This window comes from Trichomycterus rosablanca, chromosome 1 (genome assembly GCF_030014385.1).
Source record: "Trichomycterus rosablanca isolate fTriRos1 chromosome 1, fTriRos1.hap1, whole genome shotgun sequence".
NCBI lineage: Eukaryota > Metazoa > Chordata > Actinopteri > Siluriformes > Trichomycteridae > Trichomycterus > Trichomycterus rosablanca.
Window position 1 is genome coordinate 51314561 of NC_085988.1, and position 24558 is coordinate 51339118.

At 39.2% G+C, this 24558-nt stretch overlaps 1 protein-coding gene across 2 annotated transcripts in view; it reads right to left on the bottom strand.

The window, feature by feature from the left end:
* anks1b (ankyrin repeat and sterile alpha motif domain containing 1B) overlaps positions 1-24558 on the bottom strand; it is a 215732-nt gene that overhangs the window by 145584 nt on the left and 45590 nt on the right. For both annotated transcript variants that reach the window (XM_062994177.1, XM_062994186.1), the window contains exon 5: positions 6909-7062. In XM_062994177.1, the coding sequence (XP_062850247.1) occupies positions 6909-7062 (154 nt within the window). The remainder of the gene's footprint in view (positions 1-6908; positions 7063-24558) is intronic.

The following is a 24558-nucleotide window of genomic DNA, read 5'->3' on the forward strand; positions in this document are numbered from 1 at the left end:
TTTTGCACAATATAACTTCTTTATTTAAATGTCATACTGATGAAATGTCAAACTGAGTACTAATGAAATCATGATGTTCCGTGCTTAGACTTTTAATGTAGTAGAAATGAATTCTTTGGAGATTTTCAAGTCGACTGTATGTCACACAAAACAGCAGACAGTTTGTTTCTGCTTCAGCTCATCAGCATTTGCATACCAAGCATAACTGTCAGCGACAAGAGAGAGAATTCTGTCCCCACACACACCCGGTGATAATCTGCATTCAGCTTACAAAAACTTGTGTAGATACAGTGCAATATAAAAAATAAGCAAAATGGGTCTGAATCACAATGGAGCTGTTTTAATACAAAGATAAATGAAACAAAGTGACACACTGTGTGGCATCAATGCCACACAAACACAATTATACAAACCCCATTTACAGAAAACTGGGACATGTTCTAAAAATGCACTAAAAACTAAAATCTGCAATTTGTTAATTTACTTAAATATAAACAAATTTAGAAACTGATGCCTACAAAACACTTAAAAAATCTGGACAGAGGTGCCCAGGTGGCGCAGCAGGAAATTCTGCTAGCACACCAGCACCAAGATTCTGAACTCCTCGGTTCGAAACTTGGTGTTGAAACCGGTCAGCTGGGCTCCCTCTAGCAGGCATAATTGGCAGTGCCTGCAGCAGACACGTTTCTGCTAGGACGGGATGACCAGACTATGTGGGTGGGGTCTTCAAACGCTGTGTAAGGACCCTGACTGGCAGATAGAGAGGCACCTGTGCAGAGTGCATAGGTGAAAAAGGGTTTGGCAAAGGGCTGCACGGAAGAGGAGGCGTGGGCAGCAATATACCCACCTTGACTGCAGTCAGAGATCCACCAGCAGCAGGTTTGTCAGTGAAATTAAAGCGAATTAACAATGTGTTATTGCATTTTAAGAAAATGTCCCAACTTTTCTGGAAATGGGGTTTGTACAAACAAGGGATGACAAATGAAGGAAAATAAAAATTAAATAAATTAGTACAAAAACAGAACAAGATGCCTTTAGGTACGTGAGCAATCCTAGTTGACCCAAAAAAAAATTGTTAAATATAGTATTAATGATTTTTCCCTTTTTTTTCCCACTTTAGTTAGTTGTATGCAGTTACTCATAAATATCCCTCCTCACCGCTGCAGACCCCCACTGACCAAGGAGGGCTGTACCTAACACATGTCCCCTTTGACGTAAATAGTGATCAATCGCTTCTTTTCACCTGCATGACTCTAGTTCACACAGAGATCAGTGTTGTGTATGGAGAGTCACACACTGATCCCAGGTGCATTTCACCAGCCAGCAGAGGGTGCACCTGTAGCAGCAACAGTTATGCCTCTGTAGGTTTGACCCAGATGAGAGAGGTCTGTAATTTTCATCATAGGTACACTTCAACTATGAGAGACAAAATGAGAAAAAAAAATCCAGGAAATCCCATTGTAGGATTTTTAAAGAATTTATTCGTAAATTATGGTGGAAAATAAGTATTTGGTCAATAACAAACAAGCAAGATTTCTGGCTCTCACAGACCTGTAACTTCTTCTTTAAGAAGCTCTTCTGTCCTCCACTCGTTACCTGTATTAATGGCACCTGTTTGACCTCGTTATCTGTATAAAAGACACCTGTCCACAGCCTCAAACAGTCAGACTCCAAACTCAACCATGGCCAAGACCAAAGAGCTGTCGAAGGACACCAGGAAGAAAATTGTAGACCTGCACCAGGCTGGGAAGAGTGAATCTACAATAGGCAAGCAGGTTGGTGTGAATGAATGAACTGTGGGAACAATTGTAAGAAAATGGAAGACATACAAGACCATTGATAATCTCCCTTGGGGTCAAGATCTCATCCCGTGGGGTCAAAATGATTATGAGAACGGTGAGCAAAAATCCCAGAACTACACGGAGGGACCTGATGAATGACCTGCAGAGAGCTGGGACCAAAGTAACAAAGGCTACCATCAGTATACACACTACGCCGAGAGGGACTCAAATCCTGCAGTGCCAGGTGTGTCCCCCTGCTTAAGCCAGTACATGTCCAGGCCCGTCTGATGTTTGCCAGAGAGCATATGGATGATCCAGAAGAGGATTGGGAGAAGATCATGTGGTCAGATGAAACCAAAATGGAACTTTTTGGTAAAAACTCAACTCGTCGTGTTTGGAGGAAGAAGAAAAACCCAAGAACACCATACCTACTGTGAAGCATGGGGATGGAAACATCATGCTTTGTGGCTGTTTTTCTGCAAAGGGGACAGGGCGACTGATCCATGTTAAGGAAAGAATGAACGGAGCCATGTATCGTGAGATTTTAAGCCAAAACCTCCTTCCATCAGTGAGAGCATTGAAGATGGAACGTGGCTGGGTCTTCCAGCATGACAATGATCCCAAACACACCGCTCGGGCAACGAAGGAGTGGCTCCGTAAAAAGCATTTCAAGGTCCTGGAGTGGCCTAGCCAGTCTCCAGACCTCAACCCCACAGAAAATCTGTGGAGTCCGTGTTGCCCAGCGACAGCCCCAAAACATCACTGCTCTAGAGGAGATCTGCATGGAGGAATGGGCCAAAATACCAGCTACAGTGTGTGCAAACCTGGTGAAGACTTACAGGAAACGTTTGACCTCTGTCATTGCCAACAAAGGTTATGTTACAAAGTATTGAGTTGAACTTTTGTTATTGACCAAATACTTATTTTCCACCATAATTTACAAATAAATTCTTTAAAAATCCTACAATGTGATTTCCTGGATTTTTTTTTCTCATTTTGTCTCTCATAGTTGAAGTGTACCTATGATGAAAATTACAGACCTCTCTCATCTTTCTAAGTAGGAGAACCTGCACAATCAGTGGCTGACTAAATACTTTTTGGCCCCACTGTAAATGTGCATGATTTCCTTTTGTATTTGTAATATTACAAAATTAAGTTATTACTACTGTTCATGTACATGACATTTTCATGGCCAAGATTAAATTCCATAAGCTACTAAAATTGGCATGCTGAAACATTTATGAGTTTGTATCTGTCTAGAACTCAGTATAATAGTTTTTTTCTGAGTCTCAGGAAAACCCACATGGACTGCTGTTGTGAATTCCTCACTCGTCTACATGCATGCACACAAATATATACACCCAACCCTCTCATCTTTCAATTTCTTGCAGCCTTCCCTGTTTAAACACCCACGCAACAGTCTTACAAATACCAAGGACCTCCCTCTCTCCTTTCCTATACAAATGACACTGGAATATTCATGAGGCACTAAACTGCATTGTGTTAATTATTAAAACAAAATGACAGCCTCTTGTGGCATATCACTGTGTGTGTGTGCCACTCCTGTTCTCTCTTTGAATCTGCCAGCTCCAGATTGAGTTTGTCTGCGAGGAGGTCTGGGAAACAAAAATCAAAAGAAATGCATTGTTTTTAACAGCACCTGGGTGAAAACTGACAGGATTATAAAAAGTTTAAGCAAAACTGAAGGTTGGCTAGGAAGTGTGGGAATGAAATATAGGTTTGACCTAATTGTACCTAGAAACGATAAGCGACAGTCATTTGACCGTAGCTACTAAAAATACACTTTGCACTTAATCAAACTCTTGTTCTGTTTAGAGACTTGGCTTGTAAATTGCACAAAATACAATAATGATATATTGTGGATATCAGAAATGGTCAGTAGCCTTAGACTTGATTGTGCTTATCGTCAAAACAGATTGTACAAGCAAAAACCTTATCAATGACTCCACTGACTCCATTTCCACTTTATACTGGTATGGGTTGTGGCAGACCCAGTTTTATCGAGAAACACTGGGTGCAAACCAGGAATCCACTTAAGAGGGCACCAATCTAAGGATGCCCCCTCAGACATACCCAGCCAATCAAGTCTGTGTGAATGCTGACTGCAGTGCTGAGACTCTTGCAGTTTGGTCAAGGTGCCAGCAGGAGCAGCAGAGAAATTTAAAGAGGTGTAGCTTGGCCCTCAAAATTGTGTGCAAAGAAGGGGAACAAATTATGTATGTACAACCTTGAATCAGAAAAAGTTGGAACAGTAACCCATTATATTTCATGTTTTGTCTATTTAACTTCATTTCATTAGTTAATGAACATCCATTCCTGTATTTCAGGCTTGCAACACATTCCAAACAAAAGTTCAGACAGGGGCAATTTAGGGCTAGTAATGAGGTGAAAAAAACTGTGACTGCAATAATGTGATTTCAAACAGGTGACGTCAACAGGTGAACAAAAAATGAAAGGGATTTGCATATTTCTTCCTCTACAGTGCATAATATTATTAAATGATTTTTAAAAAATTGGAGGAATTTATGTTTAAAAAGGGCAAGGCCTAAGCTGAACACCCATGAACTCTAATCCCTCTGACTGCACTGCACCAAGAACCACCATTCATTAATAGCTGATATAACCGCATGGGCAAGTTACATTCATAAATGCCAAAGGTTTATTGTGCAAAAAAGGGGCCTTATGTTAACCATGTCCAAAAGCAGGGACAAAATAACACCTGAAACACTTCACCTCTTGGTATTCTCAGTCACAAAACATCTCTTAAGTGTTGTGATAAAATGAAATAAAATGAAATTGACCAGACAAAACTGGAAATATCTTTGGTTTATACTGTTTGCTATAAAATAAAATGTCAACGTAAATGTAAGCAACACTGTGTTTTTTTATTTGCATTTTCCACACTGTCCAACTTTTTTGATTTTGGGTTAAACTAGGTTGTCTTTTGTATCAATTGTATCATTCTGGTCAGACTGTTGTGTGTGCAAAATAATGATTTAAAAAACGCAGACACTAGTAGGACATCAAAGCTCTACCTTTTCACACACACACACACACACACAAACACATCTGTTGTAAATAATGATGAAGTGGTTACCGAAGATAAGCAAATTAATAAATGAATACCACATACAGCTATGAACGATTAACAATGCCAGCCAATTTCAGTCAGAACAGGTGACACACTTAATTAAATTAACAGTAAGAAATATCTTTCTATCAACCACAGGAGACACCATTACTCTGATCACACTGCATTTATTTAGTGTCTGGTCAATCTGGCAAAAAGTCCAGAAATAGACTTTAATAATCTTGCAGTCTCTCATGTTCATACGGTCCTGCAGCACCATGTAGAATTATATAAACAGTGTGATGGTGAATCCTGAGTCACTTAAATACTGAGTCTCGTTGGAGCATGGGTGAGTCAGCCTGCCTACAGGCATCCCAGCTCATCTGCGCTGCATCTCCATGGTAACCCACAAGTGACTCGCTGCAGTTGTTTCTTTGACATCACCACTCCAAGCATACAAGATGCATGAAACCACAGCAGCATCCCTGTCAGGAATTCCATTAGCCACAATTACAGGCCCTTATTGAGTTTGCAAAGGTGGAGATGAACATTTGCTCTGTGATTTCTTTCTTTTACACTTGCACAAATACTGTATAAGCATATGTATATTTTATCCTCAAAGTTGATGTGTTAGAAGCAGGAAAAATGGGCAAGCGTAAGGATTTGAGCGAGTTTGACAAGGGCTAAATTGTGATGGCTAGACAACTGGGTCAGAGCATCTCCAAAACTGCAGCTCCTGTGGGGTGTTCCCGGTCTGCAGTGGTCAGTATCTTTCAAAAGTGGTCCAAGGAAGGAACAGTGGTAAACCAGCAATAGGGTCATTGGCGTCCAAGGCTTGTATTGATGCACGTGGGGAGCGAAGGCTGGCAGACGAGCTACTGTAGCTCAAATTGCTAAAGACGTTAATGCTGGTTCTGATAGAAAGGTGTCAGAGTACACAGGGCATCACTGTTTGTCGTGTATGGGGCAGCAAAAGGGGGACCAACACAATATTAGGAAGGTGGTCATAATGTTATGCCTAATCTGTGTATGTGGACCCATGACCCATAAGCTTGTTGGACATGCCATTTTAAAATCATGGGAAAGTTGAGCTTTACACAAGATTTTAAAGTGTGTATGTGGGAATTTGGGATTATTTAATCAAAAGAACATTCATGGGGTCATACACTCATGTTGAGTGTATTAGCCAGTGATAGCTCAGTGGTTAAGGTACTGGACTAGTAAACAGAAGGTTGCCGGTTCAAGCCCTGCCACCACCAAGTTGCCACTGTTGGGTCCCTGAGCAAGGTCCTTAACCCTAAGTTGCTCATTGTGTAAGTCATTTTGGATAAAAGCATCTGCTAAATGCTGAAAATGTAAATGTAAATGTTGAAGTAGAAGACCTGGTTTTGACAATTTAATTCACTGCAAAGGAAAGAAGTGTTCAGTGGGCTTCAGATCAAATTCCTTCAGTTCGAAATTGATAAACTGTGATATAAAATAAAAACCGGGCCGCTCAGGTGGCGCAGCGGTAAAGTACGCTAGCTCACCAGAGTTGGGGTTTCGAATACATCGTATCGAATCTCAGCTCTGCCTTTCCGACTAGGCTGGGAGGCTGCATGACCAACGATTGGCTGTTGTTCAGGGTTAGAGGGTAAGAAAGTCGGATCATACGTCCTCATGACTGGTGGGACTGCGGCCCCTGCTGGCTGACTGATGGCGCCTGCACAGGGCTGAGGAATAATAATGATGGGGGTGTGGCCCTCCGTACACAGTGCCCGTCAAGTGTATGAACTCGACTCGTGCAGGTGAAAAATGCAGTCTGTACTGACTGTGCGTACTGTGGGACACGACTAGACTGAGGGATGAAAAAACAGGGGAAAAAATATAAATAAAATAAAAAATATATATATGCACAGTGTACCAACCCCTGTAATGGTCTATGCCAATGTGGTTACTTCGTAACTGAATACTGTTTTCCCAACAACAATATAGACGGGATGTAGGTGTCTGAGGTTTGAAACTAGGAACATGTAGAAAAAAGTGCAGTAACTGACCATTGCGGGAACAGGAATTAAGGAGGTGGATATCCAAAGAGCAGGGTTTTCGCGTAACAGCGGTGGCTACTGATTCGTATGGATTATCCTCATCCTCTGGTAGAAAAACTTCCAAAGATGAAGACTGGATGATCTCCACACAAGGTTTAGAGTCCTGCACACAAAACAAAGCAGCAGCTGTTACACAGGAGATGCTTCAAACACTGTCAGAAATAAAAAAAAAATTACAGGAAACATTAAACTGGCATTTCTGCTTTTAAAGAATATATAAATAATACTGGTTATATATGGTCATTGTAAACTCTTTCCACAACACAATGTATATTCATTTGAATTGTGAGACTTTTAAAATGTGTCTCATAAAAAGGGTATCATTTAATGATGGTCATTAATGGCACAAGTAGTAGCTGTTTTACCAATTTGATAAACATACTTTAGAGTCTATTATATTTAGACACAAATAATAACACAAATCCTGTGAATTATTAATTTCATTGAAGAGCATTTTTCCAGATGCTTTTATCCAAAGGGAATTACATTTGAGACCATGTACAATCAAAGCAAATGAGGGTTAAGAGCTTTGCTCAAGGACTCTACAGTGCCAACTGTCAGTAGCAAGGTTTAAACCAGGGACCATGTGATTAATAGTCAATGTTTGTGTGTATTTTAGTGAAGCGGAATAAAAGGAAATAAAAATAAAATGATATAAAGGTATGTATGGGTGTTTGAACAATAGTTTAAAAAAAAAGTGCTAGAGTGGTGAAAGACCATATTCAGAAAAATCTTATTTAGGAATGCATTTTGTCTTTTTCTAAATAACTGACAAAAACACAAAGAAAAGATTTTGATGGCTACAAGAGTTTACTGCTGTGTTACACCAGCTTTCCTATTCATTTTTGTTTTTTTATCGTTTGATAAACTAATACTAAATACTAACTGTAGCAGTTTTGCAGGTGGAAATTTTGCCCATTCTTCCCACTGTCTTTTTGTCCATCTGAAATAAGCTTGCACCCAGAGAACTTAGTTGCATTTCTGCATAAAATTGATGTATAGCTTATTCTTTGCCAGACAGAGTTTCAAGTTGCATTTCTTGATGCAGAGGTAGAATGTGTTATGTAACAACGGTTTTTCAAAGTACTCCCAAACCCATGTGGCTATATTTATTACATTGACCATGCACATTCAACAGTGGTTTCTGGACTTGCCTTACAGGAACTGAGATTTCTCTAGACTCCCTGATTTATTTACAATTTCATGTTTGGTAGATGGTAAAAGACCTCTCATACAATACTCTTACAATACTCTCATAAAGCTACTAGGGGCGCATTTACATGCAAAGCGAGCCTCACAAAATGCCACTTTGCCCAGCGCTGTGTGGTAAAGCACATGACACACGTGCATTTTTGTAAAGAAACAAAGAAATTCACTATGAAAGCATCCACTTATATCTGTATGTCTTGCTGTATTTTCCTCACTGTGTGGTAGTTTCACTTTTAAACTTGTCTTATGCAGCTCAGGGTGCTGAGAGATGCTGAGAGAAGAATCTCTTAACGTGGCTTAATGTACTAAAAGAACGACATAGGAACACTAAACTTCTCTCAGCTATTACTGGTCATAAGTTCTCTTCAATAATGAAATTCCTTGTTCATTGTTTTAATACAATAAGTCAAGTAAATGTTTTCATGTTAAGCATAGTTTGTACTGCCTGAGACACTTTTACCATGTCATATCAAACAGTTTGTCTCATTGGAGGCACTTTAAAAGCATCAGTAGCAAACCTAGTCAAAATTCAATCAGGTGAGCTTTGAGCGCTGCGGAAAGCGCAAAAATCACAAGCCCAACACGGCAAAAGTGCCACTCAGGAACCATAAAAAACAATGGCACAGCCAGCGCTGATTTTGGCACTTCTCATGTGAATGCTCCATAAGATTGAGCCTTTGGTGGATCCTCCTTTTATACCCAGTCATTATTCCCTCACCTGTTACCAGTTCACCTGCTTATTGTGAACTGTTGAGTTGCAGTGTTGCAGGCATACAAGTTTTTAAGTTTATGTCAGTTATTAATACTAAATAAGGTGACTTATTTAGTCATAAATTAGTCACCTTAAGCTTCTGTGATAATATTAATGTAAAAGTGTTAATAAGCAGTGACATTTACTTACCATTACTATAAAACACATATGTATGTGAATCACATAGTAGCTTTACCTCTAACACAGTAGTTATCACTGAAAATCAAAGTAGCAGTAACTATTGTTCACAAAAGAAGGCCTCCTTGTTCACACATTTATTTCTTGTGATACCAAATTGTCTCTCCTCCAAGGTGATGGAGTGGCTATTACTTTTCCTGTCTACAACAAAACCCTACAAAACTCAGAGAGCACTGAGGATATCCATCATACACTGGGCACAAAAGGCATGTTGGAACTAGATGACAGTCCTGGGCTGGCCAAGCTTTCCCAGATAACCCCCTCAGCCAAAATATTTTAAAAGCGTTATGTTAGCAAAAAAACATGTTTTTAAATAGACATCCATTCAAAACGTCTAACGAAACAAATCTATCATAGTTTTTGGATAATATGTAAAGCATAATTTCAAAAACTGTCCAATAGGGATGTCCCGATCCGATCTAAAAGATCGGGATCGGGGCCGATCAAGGCATTTTTTAACTGATCGGAATCGGCTTTACTAAATCCTAATCCCGATCTTTTGTTTTACATCAGCATGTCCGCTGTGTGGAAATACTTTAAATTGGAAAGTGAAACAAGTCCAGCAGTGAAGTGTAATGTCTGCAATGCGAGCGTTTCATGAGGCGGTAGGAGCAGAGCTGCGTTCATTACTGTAGAATTTTACTGTTGATATGGTGTGTGAGTCAAGGATCACTCCTAAAGAAATAAATACACAGTATATTCACATATTGTTGGGAGCATAACACTTTATTAACTTCTTCTGTTACGGTACCGAATAGCGGACAGCTAAAGTCAAGCACGCTATTTCATGCACTATGGAAGCCCCAAAGGGTCAAAACACACTCACTTCGCATAGAAACGTCCATCAAACCACTGTCACAATACAAGCACTTTAAAAACTGGCTTTACTTCATAACAAAAGAGCCTTTCCATTTTATTTTGGTATTCAGGTTTTACTCTAATGCTTTTAAGTAACTTTTTTTCTTACATTCAAGTTAAGCTGCTACACAGATTTCTGTTCATTTTTAGTGTATCACTGCATTAAACAGATTTTTTTTCTTCGAATGTAAAGTTTAAAGTAAAACTGTGATTATCTCACTCATTTTGATTGATTTTGTAAAAATACAAAAGATTAAGCAATAGCTTGGATGCAGCATTTTTCCCTACAGCACTGCAGAGCTATTTAGTTGTTAAACATATACATTGGATTAATTTGAATAACTGTTATGTACTTGAAGTGTGCACTGTGTGAACAGTATTATCCAGTTCTTATCTAGACAATATCTAGAAAATACAAGTATCAGTTTGAGACTCGGTATCGGATTGGGATCAAAATTAATAATCAGGATCAGTATCGGGAACAAAAAAACGTGATCGGGACATCCCTACTGTCCAATAGTCCCATCAGGCAATCAGCTTTACTAGCATTGTCAGTCCAAACACTGGTGACTCACGGCACTGGTTGAAATTATGTATGAAAGTTTCATGTGGTTCTTTATGTGGTGCGGCGGTCTAATATTCTAGCCCACCACGTCTGACATCTGGGTTAGAATACCGGATGGCCGGGCATCTTTACAGACCTGATTAGCTATCTGAGAAGGGGGAATGGCAGAAGCCCTGCGATGGTTTGGCACCCTGTACGGGGAATTCCTGCTTTGCACCCAGTGCTTCCTGGTGGAACTAGACCTGGTGTGATATGGTAACATGTAAACTTCTGCTGGACAATGCAGAAGTAAGTCAGTAATTTTTGTTGACATCTAAATACATTTACATTTTATCCAAAGCGACTTACAGTACTGTGACAGTATACAGTCTGAGCAATTTAGGGTTAAGGACCTTGCTTAAGGGCCCAACAGCAGCAACCTGGCAGTGGTGGGGTTTGAACCAGCAACCTTTTGATTTCTAGTCCAGTACCCTAACCGCTAAGCTACAACAAATGCAAGACAAAAACTGCATTTTCCTTACTAAAATACTTGGACTTATGTGACACTTCTACTCGGTTATTGTTCTCAGACAAGTGCACTATAAAAAGTGTAAAAGCCAAGTTTTTAAGCCCTGTATGTAGTGCACTATATAGGGTGTGTACTGTAGATCCAGGTGTTCTGGTGGCTTATCTGTAAAGACACTAGCCCACTACTGCTGAGATCTGGGGTACAAATCTCAGCGGTACTAAAGGCCATCTATGCAGACATTATTTGCTATTTCTCTTTGGGGATGGGGAATATCCAATCATCATAGCCTTTGGGAGGTGCAATTTCTGTTCCCAATCCCAAGCCTGGATAAAAATAAGGAGGGTTGCATCAGGAAGGGCATTTGGCACAAAACTGTGCCAAAACAGATATGTAGACCAGAATATTTCACTGTTACAACCCCTAAATATGAGAACAGCAGGGGAAAAAGTTCCATATAGAATGTGGTTGTTTGGTTGTATGCTGCTAAATACTAATAATTTGTAAGATGAATCATGTTTTTATTACTGCAAAAGAAAATGTTTTGTAGTGTGTTGTGTGGCTAATATACAGGATCAGCCTGACTAAATACACAAAGTGTGTAAATACATACTTATATGTCTTACTGTCTTTTTAGAAATGGCAACGGTCGCACATCCTTTCTGCATAATCTGATCATTAAATTTCTTAAACATACATAAAAAAATATTGACTTAATACTTCCTTTGTAATTTTACTATATTCTTAACAAGAAGAATTCCGGGAAACCAGACCAACCCAAGCCACTTCCTTTAATGTACCAATAATATGTCTCCCTTTCTCCCTCCCTCCATGTCTCTCCGCCTCTGTCCGGTGGAATGTGAAAGCCCTCTTCCTAAAGTGTAAATACCACACTTGCATGGACCTGAAACAGTTACTGTATATGTATGAGTGGATGTATTACATAAAAGAAAACTGGACACATACACAATGGAATGTATAACCACAAGCAAAACAACAGCTCAGACTTTGCTGATAACTGAATATCTTCTAAATGAATGATTCAGAAATAGGCCTACCACTGGATTCAGCTCCCTTAAAGGTGTTTTAAAATTCTGATGTCTTTTGCATTCTCTCTCATGGTGACGGCACACTGATTAGTTTCAATACAAATATTAGGTGTTCAGTCTTTTATGACCATAGCTGCCAATTATTTTAGCATGTATTCATTCCAACTGTTGTTTATACCTCTGGTAAAAAGATGTCCTCTAATGCTACAGTGCAGTCTGGTTTAACTGATCAATTTACGTTGTGCAAAAGATACCATTCATTGTTTTAAACACTCCTGGCACACAACATTTCTTAGTTGCCATGTTATATCCATTCTCTTACATTCTTGGTTATGACAGACAGACAATGTTTACATAGCACACATTTCCTGGCTGGCAGCATCACAAACCACATCCTATGTGCTACTCTCTACACTGATTTTCTATTGTAATTTATACATTACATATTAAAATATATATTTAAACATAAATTATTACAAATTGTGCCCACCCTAATTAGACTCCACCATATGTCTAATTTCATAAGAGACAAAGTCTGGCCCTGAAATGGTACAAAGCTGCAAGCCAATGTTACAGCATCCAAAATGGCAAAAGTCACCAAATATTCTAGTCTGACACAGTGAATCCTTTAACAGGTTAGCACCTACCTAGGGCAGAAAACAGCATGTTCACCATATGTTGCTTTTGTGCATTATGTTCAATTGACAATATCACAATACAGTGGACCCTTGACTTACGAATTTAATTGGTTCCAAAGGGCTGTCCTTAAGTCAAAATGTTCGTAAGTTAAACCTCTTTTTCCCATAAGAAATAATGTAAATAGAATTAATCCGTGCTTTCTCTGCACCTTCTCTGGGGACATTTTAATATAGAATTTTACAAAATATAAAGAAAACACCAGAAAAACTAATCAGTGTGCCGCCACCGCTGTCCGAATGTTCGTTCACTGTATATATATAGTATATATAGAGAGAGATGGTCTGATTCAACTTGTTCGTGATGTCACGTGTTTCGCAAATTTTGGTTCGTACTGTATCAGCACAGCACAGACTTTTTTTTCCAGAAAATCTTTTTCTAAAAACAGTGGTATACAGAGGGCACAACCTGTGTGTGTGACAAGATTGAGAAGCATAAAGGGACACTAGGACACTTTGATTAACCTGTACAAATAACAAACCACAATCTTTGACAAACTTTTCTGATAATTTGCAACTGAAGGTAAAAAAAACCAATAGGCACCCCAAAATATTACATTTAGAGGAACTTAAGAGGTTGGTAAAATCATTAGCTTTCAAGACTGGTGCTGTTTTTAGGATAGGAGGGAACGATCAAATATAAGAGAAGAAATGACACATGCAATAATAATTTTTGGTCAAAATGAGTCTGCTCGCCTGGTTTTGAACCAACCTAAACACTGCCACATTACCCCACTGCTGCGTTCTCTTCACTGGCTTCCTGTAGCTGCACGCATTCAGTTTCAAACACTGATGCTCACCTACAAAGCCAAAAATGGACCAGTCCCAGGCTACCTTCGAGGTCTAATAAAAAACCCCGCTGTGTACCACGCCACTAGTCTTGCTCGACTTGACCCTCCACCCAGAACTCGAGGAAGACAAGCATCAAGCCTCTTCTCTGTACTTGCACCCAAGAGGTGGAACGAACTTCCATTGTTTGTCCGAACATCTGAGTCTCTCGCTGTCTTCAAAAGACGATTAAAATCCTTCATCACCTCTTTACTAAGCACTTAGGATGACATGTACTTACTTACTAACACTCTTATTCGTTTCATGTGCAAAAAAAAACAACACTTTGGTTCTAACAGGGTTTCAACAGATTTATATTCTTGGACTGTTGTCTACTTAAACTGGAGTAAGGTAATGTTTACTATGGATGCACTTCTGTAAGTCGCTCTGGATAAGAGCGTCTGCTAAATGCCGAAAATGTAAATGTAAACCAAGAATCATTAGCATGTAGCAATTTATTAGTATTCTGCTGATTTATTTATTTATTATATTTTATTTCTTTTTAAACAATTTAGAGCATGGCTTTAAAGATAATCTCATAAATGTACAGTCACAAGGCACAGTGATGCTATGAAAAACCTCAAAAGAAACAAACTGGTAAAACAACAGAAAAAATAACAAAAACTGAGATAAAGAAAACTTGAGGTGAAACACTGGATAAAAGGTTAAAGCATGGACATTAATTACAGTTTCAGTCTCAAACTGAAAAATGGATAATGCAAAAGAGAGTTATCTAGCACAGAACACAGGAAGCAAACTAAAAGGCTTGGAATCAGGAGTTTCCTGATTTGAAGCGCATTATCTCTCTTTCACATGCACAAACAGGAGGCAGAAGTAACTGCCTCTGAGACAAAGTCCTTATTATTACTGATACATTTATATACTTGAAGATTTTCAGCATTTTTTAAACGTTTTCCGTCCACATAAACCATTATCACACTTCAATCATAAACCATTATCACACTTCAATCATAAATCATTATCACACTTCAATCATAAATCGTTATCACACTTAAAAAGCTTTTATTCATCATGGATAACACTCACCACCCTCTGAACAGCACAATCACCAGACAGAGGAGTGTGTTCAGTGATAGACTGCTGTCTCTGTCCTGCTCAACAGACAGGCTGAGAAAGTCTTTTGTCCCCCAGGCAGTCAGACTGTTTAATGCCACACAATGGCGGGGGCGCTAAATTGGACTCAAAATTTAATCACACATTTACACCAATATTTTTCTTTTCATACCATACATATTCTTTATTAATCTATTAATCTATTTAATTGTTTTTTTGTTCTATAATTTTACCTATATCTGATATTGTATACAGTATTTATGCTTATATATGAGTATATATTGTTCATAAAAATCTATATAATATTACTTTTATTATTTTTGCACTACTTGCACATCTTACCTTATTCATATACTTCCTGTATCTGTATCTAGTTACTTACACTACTTTTTTACTATACTGTTATATTTTATGCACACTGTGTAATACACATCATTCATACATGCTGTGTATTTATATTAGTTTCTTTTTGTTCTTTTTGTTCAACTACTGAAGGCTACTGGATCTATCTTATCTATGATAGTGTGTAAAATACCTTTATAATTACAAGTAAAACAGAATTAAATCTGTCTTACTCAGGGGCCAGACAGTGGCAGGTTAGTGGTGGAGGGGCTTTAAGTCTTAACCTTGTGGTCAACAGTCCAGCTTCATACCTGCTGAGCTACTACTGCAGAGTGACAGCATGGAGTTATGGCAGCAAAAATTATCGAAACAAATTAAAATGTCTGTGCCAAACGTAACCAAAATAGTAATAACCCCACTGAAAGTGTACTAATTGACCTTAAAGTATTGAATATGTTTATATGTGGTTTAAAATGTAACCAGACATCTTTCTTTAAATAAATGATTCATTTTTATTGGGGGGTTTGTATTCATTTTACTTTTTTGAAGAACAAAATGCTTTACCACCTTCTGATGCTAAAAATCACATATCATGATGTTAACACCACCATATTCTACACTGGGGGTGGTGTTTTGTGCCTTTTATTATAGACATAAGTAATAAGAAATAAAGCTATATTATACTGATACATATACATATAACAATCACAAGGCTGGACCGATAGTCAGACCTGATCACCCCACAGAGGCATAGCCATTACTACCCACATCAATCAACAGGAAAAACAAGTAGCCATTTGACAAGTAGGCAAAATCCACCAGCAAGTAGCAATGCATGCTCTGCCAAAGAAAAACAGAGAAAGAACTCGGGAAAAGTTGGGCAGGTTTTCAACATGATCTACAATCTGGTGTAAAGGCACAACAAAAAGGAGAGAAAAAGAGCTTGGTTACGAGGCCGAATATATATAAAAAGGTCCTTACTGGCTGAATTATGCTAAATGAAGTACAGAGACTGCCTTTGAAGTGCCAATTAAAGGATCTGGCATTGTCAGTCATCTGCACCTCCATGCCCCCTGCTGGCTCATAATGGCACACCACATGGGCACGTTACTGCGATCTGTGACCATCTGACAACCTATACAACAGGTGCACGTGTTACATCTTTATAAAGCTCGTACATGGTTAATCTTGAATATAGTTAATTCATGAACATCAACAAGGAAGCCACTAACCTCTGCAAGTCAATCAAAGGTAAAAGTTGGTGTCTCTATTTTAACAAGTGCTTTTCTAGCTTGTTGATTAAAGGTAAATAAATGCATTTTTAATTGCAATATAAGATAGTGACATTAAATTATCATTTTATATTTTATTACTAGTGTTAGTTGGGAATAAAAACACATCTTGTAAAATCTTTCTCTCACAGCTTTTTACACACACACACACACACACACACACATTCAGAAAGAAATGGAAGAAAACTGTACCTGTAATGTAGTTTCTCTGGAGGTCTTACTTCCACTGTCTTACAACTAAAAGTCTTTACTGTCTAACTGTCTAAGCCCACTTCCACGTCTCTTCCTCTGCCTGTCTCTTTATCTTTATCGCTCTCTTTCTGTATGATGTATGAGATATGGCCAAAGAGGAACTTTGCACAAAAAGGAAGCAAACAGGCAAACAGGACTGGTGGTGTTTAGTAATTAGCAGCTCTGCATGCTGCAGCTAAACCCAGATAGGAAACATGGGCCGTCCTCAGTCACGTCCCTGCTGTCTCCAACCCTCTACATGTGACTCGGGCCTGACAAGCTTCACTGAGTGCTTATCTCTTGTTCCCCAACTTTTTTTACTTAAATGTGTCTTGTTCTGCCTGCTTCTATTACTCTGTGGCAACAACAAATAACATCTTTCTCTATTCATGCTGCCTTTTCCTGCTTTCACTCTTCATTATGCCAAACATTTCTCTATCTCTCTCTCTTTCTCTCTCTCTCTTACTTTGTATGTGTGTGTCAGTAGACAGTAGAAACCTTATCAGATCTGAATGGGCTATGTCATTTCCTGTGATTTCCACATCACTGCTGCATGTCTGATTTTGGGAGGAAGACACTAGAGGACAGAAGCCCCTCTCATAGCAAAGAGCAATAAATAAAAAGAATAAGACTAGGAAGACAGAGAGACAGTGATTTTAAAAGAAATAAGTATGTAAAGAAAATTTGAGTTGCCTGATCCATGTTTCATAAGTAGTGCTTCTGAGAGCCACCAGTAACAAACTTTGCCAGCCCCAGAGCATTCATGGTATATCTGAATGGTAGGTTTTGGGGGAAGTGGGGGGAGGGGAAATCTATCAAGAAGTCAGGGTAATAAACACTAGTGTTTTGTACAAAGAACATGCCAGCACAGAAGCAAGACTCCCACTGATTTTACTGTGGTAGATCAACACATTGTCTTGTTAGGGTTTTATTAGGTAAATTTCATGAAAAATATTTTGTAGACATTCTTAATTATTGAGTTTCAGTGTTTTTACAGTCAAGCCAAAAAGTCTGCACACCCCTTTCACCTTCTCCACGTTTTATTACATTACAGACTATTCTATAATAGATTAGGTTCATTTTTTGTCACAAACATGACACCCAAAAGTGAGCTGAGGTGCATTTTGTTTTCACTGATACTGCTTGAGATGTTTCTACAATTTCATTGGAGTCCACCTGTGGTAAATTCAATTGATTTGACATGATTGGGGATTACCAACACCTGCCTATATAAGGTCCCACAGTTGACAGTGCATATCAGAGCAAACTCCAAGTCATGGGGTCAAAGGAATTATCTGCAGACCTCAGAAACAGGATTGTGTCAAGGCATAAATCTGGAGAAGGGTACAGAAAAATTGCTGCAGCTTTACAGGTCCCAAAGAGCACAGTGGCCTCCATCATTCATAAATGAAAGAAGTTTGGAACCACAAAAAATCTTCCTAGACCTGGCTGCCCGGCCAAACTAAGCGATCAGGGAAAACGGGCCTTCGCCAGGGAGGTGAGCAGGAACCCGAGGGTCACTCTGACAGAGCTCCAGTGTATCCTTGTGGAGATGGGAAAACCTATCACAAGACTCCACAAATCATGCCTTTATGAGCCAGACGGAAGCCACTCCTTAGTAAAAGGTACAAAATGGCTGTGTACCGAAGCTCCCCATCCAACCTGACAGAGCTTGCAAGGATATGCCAAGAGGAATGGACAAAAATGTCCAGAAACAAGTGTGCCAAGCTCGTAGCTTCTTTCCCAAAATGCCTTGAAGCTGTAATTGTTGTCAAAGGTGCATCAACCAAGTATTAGGCTAAGGGTTTTAGATTTTTGTCAGTAAAATAAAATTGCATATTTTCTAAACTCTGTTTTCACTTTGTAATTATTGGCGATTGTGTGTAGATGTTTGAGGCAAAAAATGAACTCCATCTATTGTCTGTAACGTAATGAAACGTGAAAGGGGTGTGCATACTTTCCGGCATGACTGTAAACCTATTGTTCACAGTTTTAAAGAATCAAATGTCAAATGAATGGTGGCTTACAACTTTGTAGCAATGGTTTGTAAAAGAAAAAAATTTTCTTAGCATGACTGTACCCCTGTGCACAAATGAGGTCTATAAAAACATGAACTCAAGAGTTTGGGGTTAAGGAACTCCACTGGCCTGGAATAAACATCAGGCCTGACCCCACTGATGTTTTTTTCTTGGACAAAATAAGAACACATTTTCTACAGATGCACTTGTGGAAAGCCCTTCCAGCATCCTTCCTTTCCCAGCAGCTTAGCCATTGGGAGATGTACTTGTTAGTGAGGGGTGGGGGGTTGCATCAAAAAGGGCATTCAAAAAAGATATGCAAACCAAAACAATTTACTGTGACAACCCTTAATACAGGAGCAGCCAAAAGAAAAAAAAAACATTAGCTACTCAATACACCAGCAAGTGACCACCCATGCTCTGTAAAAAAATCTAGAGAAAGAAAAGCTGGGCAGGTTCTTAACACATCTACAAGGCGGTGCACTGATCCAACAAACAACAAACAAACACACATGCACAACAAACAAGGAGGAAAGAAAAAGACCCAGTAAAGAGATTGGCCTGAGACAGGTATATAAAGAGCACCCACTGGCTGAAGCAAATAATACTAAATGAAGTGCGGAGACTGACTTTGAACTGGCACTGTCAGTCATCTGCACCTTCATGTCCTTTTCTGGCTCATAATGGCATACCAGGTGGGCACTTATCATGATCTGCACCCCCAGCCAGCCCCCGCCAACTGAGCAATAAGCCATTTTGCAAATGGAGGCTTTGATTAAAGCTAAACAAAAATACTGCTGAGACAATATTCCTCTAATAGTGCACACTTATCATCCATGTTTGTTGCATAATTCTTTTCACAACGTGGACTGCATGCAGTTCCTTGCTTTTATGACGGATTAGTAAGTGGGCAGTAAATGCTAGGTTTTTATTATAATACCCCATCATTATTTTGTATGACATACACTGTTTTACCTAACTGATTCATGTGATAATTGTTTTTTGTTCCATGCTTTGTTGCACACCAGTACCAAAAGACCTGCCACAGCCTGACAGCAGTGCCCTGCCAAGTGGTTTGGAACCTCTGTGCCTAATGTTCAGAAAAAGTACAAACAGATGTTAATGAAGCAAATGAACTCAGTCAGAAGCAGAGCAGCTTCAGCCTTTGTTCAATAACGCACCACGGTAAAAAGTGAGTTCCTTTAATCTCAGCCAGGCTATTAAATAAACTGTTCATTAGAGAGTGAGAGTCTAAGAGTGAGAAAAAACACAAAGAAAAGAAAGAAGGCAAATAGATAAAGCAATCCCCCAAAACTGACTCCTATTCTCATGAAATGAGGCAGCACAGACATAAAGAGGGTCAAATACAACGTCACTCTTTTTCTATTAAACTTCTTCCTCTTAGAGATTTAGCTCTAATGTCTTGCTTTGAGAGTGGGTTTTTCAACTTACTCACTTTGTGACTAGCATGACATGCTAAAGAACTACCACTTACTCTAGCCAAACAATTACTCTGTTTGAATGAGTGTATTTACAGTTGATGTCACAGGTTTACCCAATCTGCCTGTCATGGCAGTTTTTTAATTTCAAGATTTTCTGCAACGGCTCTTTATAGACAATTGTGACTGAGCGTATATACACTCAACGAGCACTTTATTAGGAACCCCTATCATAAACTAAACATATTGTACAAATGAATTTTGTGGGTGTTTCGTCATCTGTTGCTATGTACATTTTGTCACCCCCTGTCAATCAAAAGGGATACCCCATAGGACACTCTATATGTTATTTTGGTTGTGGATCATTCGTAACACTGCACTGACATTAACATGGTAGCATGTTTTGGACTGGTATAAGTGTATCAGATTTTCAAACACCTAAATGTCAATGCTGGGGAGAAGAGTAATCCAACCAAAAGTATAAAGCCATCTACATCCTTTGATCAGAAAATGTCCACTGACAAAACACTATGTGCTTGAAAAGTAAATCCCAACAACACTGCTGCACTTGATACGTACACTAATATCTAAACAACTCCCACTACCATTTACCGTATAGCATGTTTGTGTCATTGTGTTCACTAACCAAACATTTTCTGGTCAGTGGAAGCCACATAAGGGTCATTTTGATTGGTAATTGGGGTACAGGTTTAACAAAGTGCACAGAGCATCAGATGAGCTACAATCAGTAATTGTATACTCACTATGTTTATCTGCATGCTGTTTGTTTATTAGGATTTTAACATCATGTTTTACACTTTGCTTACATTCATGACAGGAACGGTAGTTACTAATTACACAAGGTTCATCAGTTCACAAGGTTATATCGAACACAGTCATGGACAATTTAGTGTCTCCAATTCACCTCACTTGCATGTCTTTGGACTGTGGGAGGAAACCAGAGCACCCGCAGTAAACCCACGCAGACACGGGGAGAACATACAAACTCCACACAGAATGGACCCGGACTGCCCCACCTGGGGATCGAACCCCAAGACCCAAGACCTTCTTGCTGTGAGGCGACAGTGCTACCCACTTACCACCGTGCCGCCCTATCTGTATGCTAGGCATAGCTTATAGTTACCAATGAATGCTAGTACCAGATACACTGTATGGCCAAACATATTTGCACACCTGACCATGAGTTTGTTGGACATCCTCTCTCAAACACAAATAATATTAAAGTGACCTCATGGAGTGACCTCTATGTGATCCTTTTAGCTATAACAACAGCCAACAGCAATAATGTTGGTCAAGAAAGCCTCAATTGATGTTGCAAAGCTGTTCAGTGGGGCTGAGGTCAGGGCTCTGTGCAGATAACTGGACTTTCTGTAAACCAGCTTTCCTTCATGTCTTTATAGACCTTGCATTGTTCTCATGGGCACATTCATTCTGGAACAGGAAATGGCATTCCCTAGGCTGTTGTATTGTATAAAATATATGTCAATATATTTTATAGAAGTTTGCTCAAACCTGTCGATATATGTCACTGTATTACATAGTTTGTCTAAAACCCTGATTTTTGTAGATTCAATGCATCCTGGCATTTTGAAATACTGGGCCAAAATACACCTAAAACACTTCATTGTTTGGTACCCTTGGTGCCAAAACATCTTTTAAGTGTTGTGAGAAAAAAAGGAACATTAGAAATTTGTAAATGCTTTACCATCTCTTTTTTTTAAATGTGTTACAGGTCTAAAGTGCAGGAATTAATGTATATCAACAAATGAAATGAAGTTCACCAGAGAAAACATGAAATATTTTGGGTTCATACTGTCGGCAAGTAACTAAAAGTAAATGTAAGAAACAAATTTTTCATAATTTCCCAACTTTTTTTGATTTGGGGTTGTACTTTCCACTACCAAGTAACCCATACTTTAATAAAGTATCCATGCTTAATTGATTTTTTTTACTTGACCAGGGGCAAAGTGTAGCAAAGTGGCTTAAACTGTTTTGGATTTGGATGCATAATGTACATCAGCCATAACATTAAAACCACCTTGATGTTTCTACACTCACTGTCCATTTTATCAGCTCCACTTACCACATAGAAGCACTTCGTATTTCTACAATTACTGACAGTAGTCCATCTGTTTCTCTGCATGCTTTGTTAGCCCCCTGTCATGCTGTTCTTCAATGGTCAGGACTCTCCCAGGACCACTACAGAGTAAGTATTATTTGGGTGGTGGATCATTCTCAGCACTGCAGTGACACTGACATGGTGGTGGTGTGTTATGTGTGTTGTGCTGGTATGAGTGGATAAGACACAGCAGTGCTGATGGAGTTTTTAAACACCTCACTGTCACTGCTGGACTGAAAATAGTCCACCAACCAAAAATATCCAGCCAATAGCGCCCTGTGGGCAGCGTCATGTGACCACTGATGAGGGTCTAGACGATGACCAACTCAAACAGCAGCAATAGATGAGCGATCGTCTCTAATTTTACATCTACAAGGTGGACCAACCAGGTAGGAGTGTCTAATAGAGTGGACAGTGAGTGGACACGGTATTTAAAAACTCCATCAGCATTGCTGTGTCTGATCCACTCATACCAGCACAACACACACTAACACACCACCACCATGTCAGTGTCACTGCAGTGCTGAGAATGATCCACCACCTAAATAATACCTACTCTGTGGTGATCTTGTGGGGGTCCTGACCATTGAAGAACAGGGTGAAAGCAGGCTAAAAAGTATATAGAGAAACAGGTGGACTACAGTCAATAATTGTAGAATTACAAAGTGCTTTTATATGGTAAGTGGAGCTGATAAAATGGACAGCGAGAGTAAAAACAAGGAGGTGGTTTTAATGTTATGGCTGATCAGTGTGTATGTGGTGGTGAGGTGGGAGCATTGTTCATTCATTCATTCATTTATTCATTCATTTGTCTTTTTTTTATTAATCACTTCATCCACAATGGCTCTAACACCACCTGGATCATTGGGCACAAAGGCAGGACTCTGGACACCCTGGACAAAGTGCCAACCTAGGTGCAAGATATTACACACTTACACATTTGCTCACTCACTCACACCTTAAGGCGATTTAGAGTATGAAGGAAATCAGAGAACCCAGAGAAAACCCACACACATATGCAAAGCTTCCCACAGATGGTGACCAAAGGTCTAATGCTGCTGTACAGCAACCACTCTGAAAGCTGAGTAAGCATTGTTCCTATTCAAATCAAGCATCTTTTTCAAAAGTTACACTTTTTATTAACCAATTAGCAAAGCAGTGTCAGTAGCAGGGCAGCAGTATTTACAGTCCACTCAGTTGTGCTGTCTTGTACAGAGTTAGCATTACAGATAGTGTGTTTATCAGAAAAGTTTTTGATGGACCAATAATCATGAATATTGTATGAATCTAGAATCTTGAGAGCATCCTGCTGATTTTGTCAGCACAACCTCATACAGGACTGACTGGCAGCCTATTTAAGTCTACAAACCCCATTTTTACATACAAACCTAACTGTATTCTGTAAATATAAAAAATAACTATACAATGTGATGCCTACAACACACTCAAGAAAAGTTGGGACAGAGGCAAAAAAAAGGTTTGACAAGTAACACTGTTCTTGAAGGTTCCACAATTAGCAGTTAAACTGGTAACAGCTGAGGCCATCAAGATTGAGTATAAAAGGAGCGTCCACCAAAAGCTTAGTCTTTGCAAACAAGGATGGGTCGTGATTCACCTATTTGTCTTTGAACTGACTGACAATTCTCACACAAAGTTTAAAACAATGCTTCACAGTGCAAGATTGCATAGAATAAAGGTCTTTTACCATCTACAATTCATAATATCATGAAAAGATTCAGGAAGACTGGGGGGAAATAAATGTGCATGAAGGCCAACGGCAGAAACCACTGCTGAATGTGCATGACCATTGAGCCCCCTGGCTATACTGTTTGAGAAACCATCATGTTACTGTTGTGAACATGGTTTGGGGATTGTCATTGTCAATCATTGTCACTTAACACAGTCTGTGTTGCATTAAGAAATGTAATCTGAAACTGTATTATGCAAAAAGGAACTTTGCTTAGAAATGCAGTTGAGTTGTCTGAGCCCAAAGACACACTGAAAGTAAAAATGTGTTCTGTGATCAGTTTAGGTTTCAGCTTGTTTTTGGACAAACAGACATCAGATTCTATATGCCAAAGATGAAAAAGACCATCCCGACTGTTACCAACACAAAGTGCAAAAAATGGCATAAGTGCCCACGGCATGGGTGATCTGCATATATACCGATCAGCCATAACATTATGACCACCTCCTTGTTTCTATACTTACTGTCCATTTTATCAGCTTCACTTACCATATAGAAGCACTTTGTAGTTCTACAATTACTGACTGTAGTCCATCTGTTTCTCTGCCTGCTTTGTTAGCCCCCTTTCATGCTGTTCTTCAATGGTCAGGACTCTCCCGCAGGACCAGAGTAGGTATTATTTGGGTGGTGGATCATTCTCAGCACTGCAGTGACACTG